This window comes from Pieris napi, chromosome 11 (genome assembly GCF_905475465.1).
Source record: "Pieris napi chromosome 11, ilPieNapi1.2, whole genome shotgun sequence".
In the NCBI taxonomy this organism is placed as follows: domain Eukaryota; kingdom Metazoa; phylum Arthropoda; class Insecta; order Lepidoptera; family Pieridae; genus Pieris; species Pieris napi.
This window is the reverse complement of record NC_062244.1, coordinates 6763480-6777325: the sequence shown is the minus strand read 5'-3', so window position 1 is coordinate 6777325 and position 13846 is coordinate 6763480. Positions and strand designations below refer to the sequence as shown.

The window sequence follows — 13846 nt, the reverse complement described above, 5'->3', positions numbered from 1 at the left end:
CAGGTCAATAGATAGATACTCTGCACAAAGGACGGAATTTGAAACCAATTTCTTAACAGTAACTATATTTAATCAAATTGAAAGCTCACTTCAGCAACTTTACGATAGACTAGAAACCCTAGAAAATGCCATAACATTCTCGCACTTAGAAAAAATGCACCCCAGTATAATCGATGTTTCGTATTTAATCGAAGAACTCAATCAAATACAAAATGAAATTAATGGTAATTTAGCGTTCGCCCCAAATATTAACAATATTCATTTGTGGGAAAAAGCCATCAAAGTAAAAGCCTATAGCACTAACGAAACACTAAACTTTATTCTGGACATACCTATAGTGGCGGAACAGTCATATAACCTCCTACACCTATATTCTATTCCTAATAATAACAACACTATCCTCATACCCAAAAATCCTTACCTTATCTTGGGAAATAACGAGTTTGCATACCCCCACGAACCCTGTAGCAGAATAACAGAAAACGAAGTAATCTGCAAGCATCTTGAATGGGAAACCTTATTACACTCCAACGATTGCATAGCTCAACTAATACAACATCAGGAGCCGCATAACTGCACTTATGCAACAGCAAGTTACGAAAATAACATCATTCAACAAATTAAAGATAACAGCTGGATAGTAATCATGAAACAAGAAGAAGTTATAAAAACCATCTGCAACAAGGATGTTCAATACCAACGAAATAAAGGTGTTTTTCTAATAACAACCGACAGTAACTGCAAAATTCAGATTCAAGACAGAATCTTAGCAACTCATCAGAGATACATCAACCTTAGAGAAACCATACCATTACCCCGAGCATACCAAACACCATACGTGGCACCAATTAAATTAAAACTAGACAACATAAAGCTAGACAACCTAAAGGATGCTATAAAAAATTCGGAAGAAATCAACATCCCGGAAGAAGACATAATAACCATACCTACAATACCTAGCTGGCCATCTATAACGATGTACGTCCTAGTATTCCTCACTGGAATTGGAATAGCAGTTTACAAGTTCTGGTGGAAACCTAGATCGGCGAAAATCACGGCTCAACACCAACCTGAACCTGAAGAAGTCCAGCTTCGGTCGCAGCCTTCATTACGCCTCCATCTTAAGGGGGGAGGAGTTATGTCCTCATAACAAGGTCACTACATAAGGACCACCTTTGTTACTTAGAATAATTAGGTAATAAGATTACTGTACACATGACTTCCTGGTATTTGTCAGGAAGCCATTACGATTAAGATATAACCCTTTGTTCATTTAAGTAGATAAGTCTTGATGTAAGTTTGAATAATAAATAAAGATCAGTCTTGCTTTGCTCTTCAAGCAGAGAACACATACCACTTGTTTTTAAAAACCCTTTCGCCTTCGCTCACTACCTAATTCGCCACAGATTTATTTTTGTTTAATAGAAAGCTTCTATATATAATTAATATTACATATAATCCGATAGAAAAAGTATCGTCGCGCAATTACGAAATCGACACCCACTGATTTCACACCAATAACCAGTGTGAAGTAAATTGACACCTCGAATACCGCAATCTAATGTGAGAACCAATATGGGCGTAAATAAGTACCCACAATTAGCACATTTAACTAACGATAGGATCTTATCAGAATTCATTAGGGCATTGTCACGTTTCGAATATTTCAACAGTCTTTGGAATGCGTCGAGAATTTATCGAATGAAAGGTTAAGCTTTGCTATGTACGTGTGTTGAAAACATTTGTCCTCTATATATATATCTATATATTACTCGATATTTAAGAGAAGTTCAAAGCGTTTGAACTCTTGAAACTCCCAATTTATAAGACAGCTTTTAGATCGTTACCATTTTTTATTTAGCGTAGAAAAATAAGCTTAATTTAAAGCTTCTTATGTTTTTTAAACCTTTTACATCAAAGGAAAATTTGATGTTGTTACCAATTTAAACATCAAAGTCTCAAAGCAATTAAGTAGTAAATACAATTATTAATTCTAAGAAATATTTGCTTAAAAATCCTTTTAATTACCGAAAGATTTGTTTAGAATCCAATAAAAATTGTTTTAAGACTCCAAAGCTCCTTATATCTACACTTATGTGTGGCAGAATATGCGAAATTTAGATTGTACCACCATAATATACAATGTTTTCGGAAATAAATTATTATTATTAATATTATAATCGAGACGAGTTTGTTTATTTGCAAGGATTAACATCATACATATAGTATCACGGTGCAATATGTTACGGCATGTTTATTATTACATCCATTACTTTCAATGTTTGAATAATTTCTGGTCTCTGGATCCACAGATTTGTGACTAAGAGCTCTATTTCATGAGGATTTCAGAAACACCGCTTTCAAATTGAAATATTTTTGTTACGTAAATTCCTTCAAAGTTTATCATATTAAGAAAAATCTTCTATAGCGTATTAAAAAGGGAACTCCTTACCTTCGTCTTTAAATTTATTTAAAAATCGTCTTTTTGATAATTTAACTTCTACCTCGTAATTTAGCTATTATATTATATATATATATACATAATATTAATTGTGAGTTATTAACAATTGGATTAGCTTTTACATTTTTGATTATATTATTATTGTTATTTTTTAGATTTTAGTTTGTTTTTGTTAGAGTTACATGTTATTTTATGTTATTTTTTGTTAATTATTTAAGCACTTCTTGTACATTACTCTGTGGTTTTTTTAATTGTTCCATACTAGGGTTGCCAGGAATAAATAAGCTAACAAGCGATAAGGCCGCCCGTTGCCTAATAACTTACATATGTAACCTGCTTTTTATATGTATGTTATTGCAACGAATTGTAAATAAATAGTAAAAATTAAATTATTATACACGAGAGCCTAGCAGTGAGTGATAAGTAGACAGACAGCAGACTTTTGCCATTGTGTCAGTTGTGCCAGTGCATTCGAATCGCCGAGTTAAGTTATTTATAATGAAATTAATTCGTATGTTTCTTAGTTAAAGAATATCTATTTTAATATGTAGTAGGGTAAACGAAAAACAATATTAACATACTAAACATAGCTGCGTAACATAGACAACATTGCGTTGTTATTAATCAAAGTTTGACATTCATATAATTAGGGGCAATACAGCTAGGTGCGTCAAGGGTAAAGTGTGGGTTTGGTGAATGTTGGCGCCGATTTGTCATTGCATTTAATTAAGGAGTGTGTTTTGTCCTAAAAGCTAGAATTATTAGCACTTAGCTATCGGTTAAATTATCTATGGCCTGGTAAACTATATTCGATATAGCTTAAGAGTCGTTATTGGGAGCAAGTTACAACCACAAAACAAAATAGCAATGGCTGAAGCACAAACCGTGCAGGCCAAGAAAAAAAAATCCAAATAGCATGTTCAAGTGTAAAAAAATGAATTTAATTGTTTTCTACACACCAAATAATTTTAAATCTTTTATAATGTTTACAAATGATGATATAAATGCGAATAATATTATAATATATTTTGATAAAATATTGTGACTTTTTAATACTTAAAAGAAATACAAAATGTTCAATTCTATTTAGCTCTGGTTCAGAAGAGTATTGGATACGTGGCTAACAAACCATGTATTGAACAGATTCCAATAAAGGAGTCTGATGTGCCCAGTGCTGGATTGAAACTATGTGGGGCCCTTGAAATATATCGTTTACGCTGAACATCTTGGTCGACATAGCTCCAACATAGCTTAAAGAGTTCTTGATATTAAATAGTATACTATTAGTTTGCATTTCAGATACTATTTAAGAAGTAACTATCGGTTAACCACGTCAAATAATTGTCAAAATGCCGAAGTAACTCCTATCGAGCCCTTTGACGTTTAATCTATCTTATTTTTTTAATATCTTTCTTCTTTTTAATATCTCTTTAATCATCTTAAGTCCATCAATCTCGCCTATCATATTTCCAATAAAGGTAACCAAAGCGATACGATAAGTATAAAACTTGACTTAGAAAGAAAGAATTTATGGATTTTTGGTACAAATATTTAAGTATTTAATGGTTAGTTCGACACTGGCTGTGGCGTGTCAGAATGTATTGCGCCGAAATGAAGTATATTGTGTTCTAACATTCAATTTGGAGGCTGTGACAGTATTGTATTTTCATTATATGACCTCCGGTTACTGAAAGACATCTTTGCCATCTCCAGACAGTATCTAGGAGTACTTTTTGGAAGAATAGACTATTTTAAATTAGGCTGACGAAAGTAAAAACAAAATATTTTGCCAATAATGGCTATGTAAGTTTGGAGTCTTATATTTAAAGATCTAGAGAGAAGTGCTAGAACACTGCCAAAGAGCTATGGAACGAAGTATGATAGGTATTAAGAAACAAGATAAGATACGAAACATTGTCATAAGAAGTAAGACAAAAGTCACAGACATACTCACTAGAATAGATAGTTAGAAGTGGAGATGGACTGGGCACATGATACGTGATAAACAAGAAAAGTGGAGCAACATCATAACTGACTGGTACCCTAGAGATGGGAAAAGGAACAGAGGAAGACAAAGCAAGAGATGGGAAGACGAATTAAAATTAACACCAGGCTCAAAATGGAGAAGGGTTGCAAGAGACAGAGTACAATGGAAATTGTTAGAGGAGGCCTTTGCCAAGAGGCACACTGAACTCAGAGATATTTTATAAATTAAAGATAAGAGTCAACCACAAAGTCAAAGAAACAGTTCAGGATAAGAGGCTTATTATTATTATTATTTAAAGATCTAAATTATATATCGTTTACCGTTATATCTCAGGATCCACACGTCGTTATTTTTAATTCAAGGAATCGGGCAAATCGCCAGAGATTACGACATTATCAACAACTTGATAAATTCTATTCAAATTCAAGCAGGACTTTTGGCGCCATTGACATCAGAGGCGGGCTGGACAAACTTAAAGCATTCCATTTCTGTTGTCTTCATGTTGGCAATGATATATTGACAATTATTCAAATATGATATATTGCCAACGTGTAAATAGTGTAAACGTGTACTTAATAATTGTCAACTATATCAATGAAGGTTCTAATTTATGAGTTGATTATTTCAGATTACCTTTTAAGACATTTAGGATTAACTAACACCACTTTTATGAGATTCAAATATCTAGTCTAGTCGTGTTTTCTTGTGTCGGTTCTCGACCCAACTATCGTAATCACCCTTAGGCATTGCATTAACCTAAATAGTCTAATGTCAAACTGAACACGTCAATCGAATCTAATCGGTGCTATCGATAAGTTTAGCGGTTAATTGAATCGATTAATCGGTTGTTTATCGATTAATTTGTCTAACGTGATATAATGCTTATAGATTTGAATACAAAACTAGGTATCATTTTTCCAATTGAAAATATATGTTTTGCCTTTGCATTTAAAAACCAATCTATATAATAGTTTATACCGTTACTAATATTTTTAGCAGCCTAATTCCGAATTTACATATAGACAAATGGATGGAAAATAATGTATGACTTTGGGTTATCTTCGGTCGGATAGATAATGTATATATAAATTAACCTTGAATATTCTTTACGTGTCGAATCACCTTTGTCTACAGTTGTCTATCGTTCCCCTTTTTTGGAATGTTTTTTTTTTAAAGAGTGGAAGAATTGTATGTAGAAACTACATAGATTTATTAACCCATTTTAAACGTTTTGTGTAATTAGATGTGAAAAAAATATTCTTCTGAAACAAGGTGAAATTTAAAAGACAATTTCCGATATCTGCACTTCCCCATTGTTTCTCTAAAGATATTAAAAACACTCACACAAATATTTGCCTATCCGTAAATCAATCCTATAGAAACAATCCAGGTATATTTTAACTTTGATTCCAGGCGGAATCACAGGCATAAATTGCGAAAAGACACGCGTAGGCGTCAACACGGTTTAACCGATTGTTAAAAAGAGTATCTGCTAAAAGTTTGTTCACTAAGTGCTTCACGTCAAAGGTGATTTATATTGAACTTTGATAGCTGTTTTAAGATTTTATTTTGGTTTTTTTCGTATAATGTAACACTCAAAATATATAGTTGAATGTAAACTCTTGTTTACATAGGGTTTTTACAAAATTGTTCAGATACTAGCTCATCCGTGTTATATGTTTAAAACAAAAATAAATTTCTTAGTAAATTTTTGTTTTGTATATAAACAGGATTGATAAAATACATTAAATTTTAGATTTACCGATTATAATTTTAAAAGAAACAAATATTAGAATGAAGAAGTTTAAAGAATTTAAAATAATTTAACGTGTGGAGTTAATTGAAATATAAGTTTAAATTATCTTATATTTGCAATGTTTAAAGTTTAAAAAAGTACACGCTAAAAACGATACAACACCTTAAATAACCAGCCTTTTTTAGGTCTGGGCAGTCGTCCATATCGAAATAGGTGATCAATTTCTGAGCCTGACATACGCGCTTGACTTTTTGGGTCTAAGGCAAGCCGGTTTCCTCACGATGTTTTCCTTCACCGTACTAATAATAATAATATAAGCCTTTATTCAGACAGAAAATTTTACATAATTTTAACTTAAACTATTATCTCTAGTGAGTCGGTGACACCGACAACCCATCTGTTTGCCCAACTTTGGCAAAGGCCTCCTCCATGTCTTTCCACTCCGCTCTGTTCTGTTTCCTTGTCCATATGTTCCCAGTTACGGATTTTATTTCGTCTTCCCACCTTCGAAACTGTCTACCTCGTTTTCTTTTTTATTTCTTGGGTTCCAATGTATGATCTGTTTGTTCCACTTTTCTATACCTCTTATTAAATGACCAGCCCATTTCCATTTCAATCTTCGTATCCACGTTGTGACGTCTTCAATTTTCGTGTGGTTTCTTATGATTTTATTATTAATTCTATCCACCGTACCAGCGAGTGTTAAATGCGCACATACCACGTAAGTTTTTTGGCGCACAGCTGGGGCTGGTAAACCCACGAGATCAGAGATGAAGGTCGCTACCATTTAAAGCCAACCAAGCCTTTTAGTTGCACATAATGTTTTATTTCGTAAAATCGGTTTATACGTTGTAATCAGGTAATATTGTGTTCTTTAATGTGACATATTTATTATTAGTAGTGTTTAGGTGTAGTTGGAATAGCACCTGGAATATTTGAAAGGTTTTTAAATTGATTTCTTTTATATAGTAGGAAAATAATACAAAATACCAAAAATAGGAATTCAGTTCGCACTTTGGTACGATTTTAATTGGCGCGCTCTGGACAGTTTTTATCTAAGAGCATAAATCTTTTTAAATTTATGTTCGCCAAGGCACGGTTGATTTTAAATATTCGATTATGAAATTCAACTGATAAATGGAGGTTTTAATTGCTTAAGATTTATCGAATTGACGATAGCATTACAAAGTTCTAACATAAAAGAAAATTCAATCTTATTTTTCTTCTTGTATTTCAGAACTCTTCCCTTCAAAAAAGAGCGTGTCAACTCTTAAAAGGCCGGCGACTGCCGTCTGGCGTTAAGAATGCCCATGGGCGGCGGTATCTCTTATCATCAGATTAGCCACCTGCCCCTTTGCACCTTGATCTATACTAAAATAATAATAAATAAACAAGAGTGTAAAAAACGCTGGAAACGAACTATAAATAATTAAATTATTAAAATTCACTTTACATTATTATTTTTGGTTAATTTAAATAACATATTTAGCCAATGAAGGTTTTTGAAGGTATATCATCATACGAGGAAATAAATGTAGCTAACTAATGTAAAAACAAATTGATTTCCGTTTCCTAATTTCAAACCAGTTCATTAATGAGCAATATACACGTGGGACTCTACGACAAATTAATTTTAACGATTTTTGATGATAAAATGAATCATAGACTATATAATACTAAAATTATAAACTTAATAAGATAACATCAAGGTTTTTGACATTTGACACAAATCATGTTAGATACCTACAATAAAATTATAAACTTAATAAGATAACATCAAGGTTTTTGACATTTGACACAAATCGTGTTAGATACCTACAAATATTTTAGGTCGGTTTTTACTTAACATTTTGTATAAAAAATGTCCTTAAGTATCGTCGATAAGCGTTCGTCAAATAGAATCGCAATTTTTAATAAAAATCACCCAAGGTTCTTTTGAATTCTCAACGGCTTATTACCATAATACAACAAAAGGTTATCAAAGACTCAGCTTGCCTCTCTTGAATTATTTATACTTTATTCTATTCCCCCTATTACCTAGTAAAAAGTTGTATAAAAGTTCAATTGAAGAGTCTAGTTGATTGATTTATATGCTATTGTGGATTTAATTGCAAAATAAGGTCAATGAGTACATGCAAGCTTAGATTAAAATTGAATGTAGAATTCATTATGTTGACAGCTTTATGGGACCGTCGAATAGATTTATTTTTTATTATGTGCCATTTCATGAGTATATCTAAAAAGTTTCTATTTACTTTTTGAAAATGGAACACTAAACATTTGTTGAATGTGTGTAACTTATAGTTGTATTCCATTTTAAAAGTTCTCCACGTTGTTTGAAAGAAAAATGTGTAACGAATTTAATATATTAAATTTACCATCACTGTTGTTTTGTATAAGATATTAAAATTATACCTTAATATATATAAAACTTAGTAGCCTATATTTCAGTAATATATCCGTACTACTGAAAAAGGAAAATTAATCGTCTACGAAGCGCACAATATTCTTGACACAGCTGTCCCGAATTCCGTTTTATTCTTCGTCTTTAAGTGTAATTGTCGTTCCTTTGCAGGTCACCATGTCAACGGGCAGCTGTTCAGGCCCGGGAATCTGTGGGGGAGCGAGACGAAGGCCGCCCCCACCTCCTGAGCCGGCGCTGTCCCTGGCAGCAGACCTGAGCGAGCTGAGTCTAGATCAGGGATACCATACCCTAGCTGACTGCGGCCCACCCAGACGGCGGCGGGATAATAGCTTGAGTGATGCGCTCTGGATGAAGATATTATCGTATTTAGAGGTAATTTACAATCTGTAATGTAATAAATTACGAATTACATTTTTCGTTTTGTGCTTTGAATGTGAAACAAAAGACGACCGTGCGTTTCGTTGGATTGTGATGAGTCAAATTTAACTGGTGGTGGGTAATATTGTAATCTTAAGTTTACCGTGTTGTTGTGTTTCGTTGACAAGCTTAAAAAGTTACATAAAATGCCAGTCCAACAGTGATTAGAAATATCTTTATAAATGTTTATGGTATTTAAATATGAATTAAATAACTAATAATTGTTACGTGAATATTAAATTTGCCATTAAATATATCCACCATGTTTTCTGTATAGTAGACCTTGAAATGGAGACGACGCGTTCTTTTGTCTTTGGTATTTCGGTTTCTAGCCCAAAGCGCGGGAAACGAGCAAAATTTGACATGTCAACTGTCAAGTCTATTTATTTTACAATGTAAAGTCCTTTGCTTTTCCCATTAGGGTTAAATTAATATCATCATAATTTACAATGTGCGTCGTAATATGTTCATCTCTATATAATTCCATTTAATTTAATAATCATTTTACGCCGAACGATACCGAGAGACCTAATTACTTGTACGTTTTTGTTTGACATTTCTAACCTCGTACATCATTTTCCAAGTTTTTATAAACATTTGACATTCCATACTTTATTTATCAAACATGATCACTTAAGGTATCAGACTTATGCCGAATGTCCCGGGTGTGTCGGAGATGGTCCCGTTTCGTGAACAGACTGTTGGCTCGACCTGAACCCTGGCGGAGAATCCGTGCAGCTGGTCCATTAGAGATTGCTGCCAGATGTGCTGGAGCCAGAGCTGGCTTATGTGCTGGATCTGTTAGAGAATGGAGGATGAAAAATACTGCGGTAGGATATTTCATTGACTAACTTGTAACGTGGTTTCCAAGTAAGACCGCAATGTATCGCGTACATAAATTGGGTTAGAGGTTCTCGATAAATGACAATGTATTTTGAATTACAATTTCTGAAAACTTTTTGTAGAAATTAAAAAAAAAACAGCGAATGAAATATAAATAAATTTCGCATTGTTTACAGCAAGCATACCTTATAAGTTATAACATTTATTAATCATTAGAAATGCTTTTCGAAAAATTGGATTTTCGTTATAGAACATTTTTTGCCTTGAAAACTTAACTAGTGCTGACTGAATCTAATATATAAAATTCTCGTGTCACAATGTTCGTTCCCATACTCCTCCAAAACGGCTCGACCTATTCTTATGAAATTTTTTATGCATATTTAGTTAGTCTGAGAATCGGCTACTATCTATCTTTCAAACCCCTAAGTTATAAGCCCTATCTACCCAAAAATATTTTTTATTTTTTAGACAATTTTTTTGTTTTTATTTTTTATGATACAACATATATACATACAACCCCTAATTTTCACCCCTTTACGATCAACCCCTATTTTTATTATAGTAGAGAGTTATTTTGATTGAACTATAGTTTTTTTTAAGACAATTCACACCAATTAAAATTAAATTACTTTAAAACTAAGCCTCAATGGTCACAAATTTGCTTTAATCATCGCTGTTAATCGATTGACTTCTGTTATGTAAGTTCATCGCTAGTTAATAACATCATCTATAAAGCTTGTTGCACTGAGGTTTTATTTCTTTTTCAGGTATCAGTAGCGGGCGCTCAATTAGTGGCTGCTACGTTTAGAAATCTGACACATCTGGCACTCACCGGTTCAACGAGTATGGACGCGAGATCATTAGCTCCGCTAATAACGGATCTGATGGATTTGCGGCATTTGGATCTTACTGGTGATTGTCATTATTAAACATAACTTTTAAATTGCAGGGTAGCTATTTTTTACCAACGGAACAGACATCCCACGAAGATGGTTAGTAACTGCTTTACCGGCCTTTTAGGAGGAGAATGGTCTTTTTGAAGTTATACTTCTTTTGGCGCGTTATGAAAAATTGATGAGAGTGAAATTTTACGATACGCGCGCACCGTTACACAAAATTAACAGCATGAAGTTAGTTCTAGGTGGCATTAAAATCGATAATAACTATGTTCAAGTTGTATATTCTAGTATTTTATATTTAGAACACGTGTTTCGTAACAGTACAATAAACAGTGTGAATAAATAAATATTATTTTGGTGTTTTTATTAAATCAATTTCATATACGACGGTGATAGTATTTACTAATAATAATTTTATTGATTAATTTTAATATTTATCGTTAATCACTACTGCATTTTAGTTATTTTTTTTCCATACTCCAAAGAAGTATAACTTCTAACGCGTGTACATACACTCTTTTTTTTTAATTTGGCGGTATATCTCCCAGAGAATGGAGGTATTTCCACAGCTTCCTATTTCGCATAACGACAATATTATGCAAAGGAATCTATACTTCGAACAACAGGCCTATTTTAATTTATCCAATTAACGTTCCTACGTTGCATAATGACAATTATCAGGAATGATCAACGAGTAAAAACAGTTTGCTCGATGCTGTAAATTAAAAACAAATACATTTTTAGTATGAAGCGGTAACACTTCAGCAGACATACTTGAATCTGTTGAATAAAACTTTATCTTTATATTAATAGATGCTTAGCTTTCTATGACTGCAGTATTGTTTCTTTTAAAGAAAAAACTTTTTACCGGATTAAAGTTATGTATTATAAATTTACAATTATTTAACATAATTTTAAATTTATCCGACGTTTCGCGTGCTTTACAGCGTGCGTGGTCACGGTGACTGAAGACAAAAGGTGTTGGATGTCAAAAAGTATCAAAGCTGTAGAGAAAGTTGCATTATCTGTATTTATTTCCCCGGAGTTGGTATCGACTAATAAATTTATAATAATACATAACTTTAATCCGATAAAAAGTTTTTTCTTTAAATGTGTAAAGGTTATGTTAATAAAAGACAATAGTATTGTTTCTTGTTTCCTCTAGATGTTTCCTTCACCGTAATAACAGTAGAAAGTGTTTATTACATGTAAAAAATCCATTGCACAGCCTAGGTTCGAACGAGTCCAGCATCGATTTCATACTAAACTTCTCGGATGGTCATAGACAAGATTACATACATAACTCAAATAGTTGACAGTGTCTATAATTCAGAATGTATTAACTGTGATCTTAACCGATGTGATTCCATAGACGAGTTTTTATCCCGGTACTAGGATTACTTATGCATTGGAAATTAATTATTCTAACGACACTAATAAACCATATGTAGTCTGTAAAACATCCCTTATAAAACGAGCATCAATGAAATGCTGATTTTATGCCAATTAATATGCTAATTGAATAATCCATTTAATTTGAACTCACACGTTATAAAATCATGTATAAACCTACCGAAGAAGTTGAGATATTTTTATTATGTATTTAAATGTGATAATTTATATAACACGTAGATACCAGCAAAAAGTTAATATATTAATTTCGCCTACGTCATTTAAAACTCGCATATCGATGCTTTATATTTATTTATTTGCTCAACGGTATTCCTACAGCTACTAACTAAACAATATTCAAACAATTACACTGTACACATAATCAAAAAACGGAATACACATTTAAACATACACAAAGCACAGTTTCACCTATACAAATACAAAAAATATACAAAGCAATATATGTATTTATAATAAATTCTAAGTTCTAAGATTAATTGTTCATTATAATATATATTTAATATAAAGGAAGAATAACAAAGCCATTATTAGTAAAATATATAAGAAACATTTATATTTAATACAGTACCAATCTAGTTGCTACCAAATCAAGAGCTACGGGTTATTGTAAGATTTTTCAATTCAGAAATGCCATATTTTTCAATTTCTAGGATGCCTAAACGTCGACTGGCCGGAATGGGCGTGGCTAGAAAGTCGACTAGCAGCGCGACGTCCTCCAGTGGAATACATAGACCTCACTGACTGCAGCTCAGTCTCAGATGCTGGCCTGTGCGCTTTACTTCACACCTGTCCGTCTCTTCAGTACTTATATCTAAGGAGGTGTACTCTAGTCACAGGTAAGAAATCAGCAGAGTAGGGAATTTTAAGTCTAGCAACCACTCACTACGAGCCCAAACAAAACCAATTGACCGACTTTTATACCAGATATTATTACCGAAACAAAGGTATTCTACTTCCCATTTCTATATAGAAAAAAATAACGGGTTGCACTCCGGGAGTGCCGGCAGAAGTGAAAAGTTGAATATTAACGTTGTGCATTTTTGATATTTTGGAATGGTTAGGGAATACTTTTGCACGTATTGCTTTAATTACCAGTATAAAAGTACTATCATTTATGTGGTGGAATACAATATTTATTTATTGCGCTATCGTACACAAACTTAAATACGCCGCGCCAGCTGTCTACTCTCGATCCGTCTTACGAATTTTCGATCAGGTCACGTGTCCTGACGCGAGTTTAACATTTTTTACCCATTCCAAACAATTAGTGTACAATGCCGCTAAAGAAGTTCACTTCAAAAATACAGTTGTAATTGCTAAGATTCGTAGATTTTGTGACATTGGTTCTTAGTGGTAGAATATAATAGTCTTCATAGTGGTAGAATATAATAGTAAGCTAATGAGTTATAGGAACCAAGCACCACCTTTCTGACCTTGAGCACGTAGTTCATAGTTGTGTGTTCCATTCAAAATTACAGTATAGCCACTGAAGGTACTGCGTATAATTCGGCGTTATATGGTAAGAAACGTTAGTTTGTATTTCAGAAATTTTATTGCTGTACTGTATGCTGTATTTTTGTAATATAAAATTTTTTATCAATATTTTAAATATATGAAAAAAAAACCCCGCAGAGCTGTATAAAAT

General features: G+C 32.8%; 1 protein-coding gene across 1 annotated transcript in view; it reads left to right on the top strand.

Moving 5' to 3' along the window:
- The window catches only part of LOC125054214 (F-box/LRR-repeat protein 7-like), a 70299-nt gene that overhangs the window by 47417 nt on the left and 9036 nt on the right, over positions 1-13846 (top strand). Inside the window, exons 2-5 of the mRNA XM_047655974.1 lie at positions 8780-9001; positions 9685-9876; positions 10657-10801; positions 12852-13037. Of these exons, the coding sequence (XP_047511930.1) occupies positions 8786-9001; positions 9685-9876; positions 10657-10801; positions 12852-13037 (739 nt within the window). The 5' untranslated portion in view covers positions 8780-8785. The remainder of the gene's footprint in view (positions 1-8779; positions 9002-9684; positions 9877-10656; positions 10802-12851; positions 13038-13846) is intronic.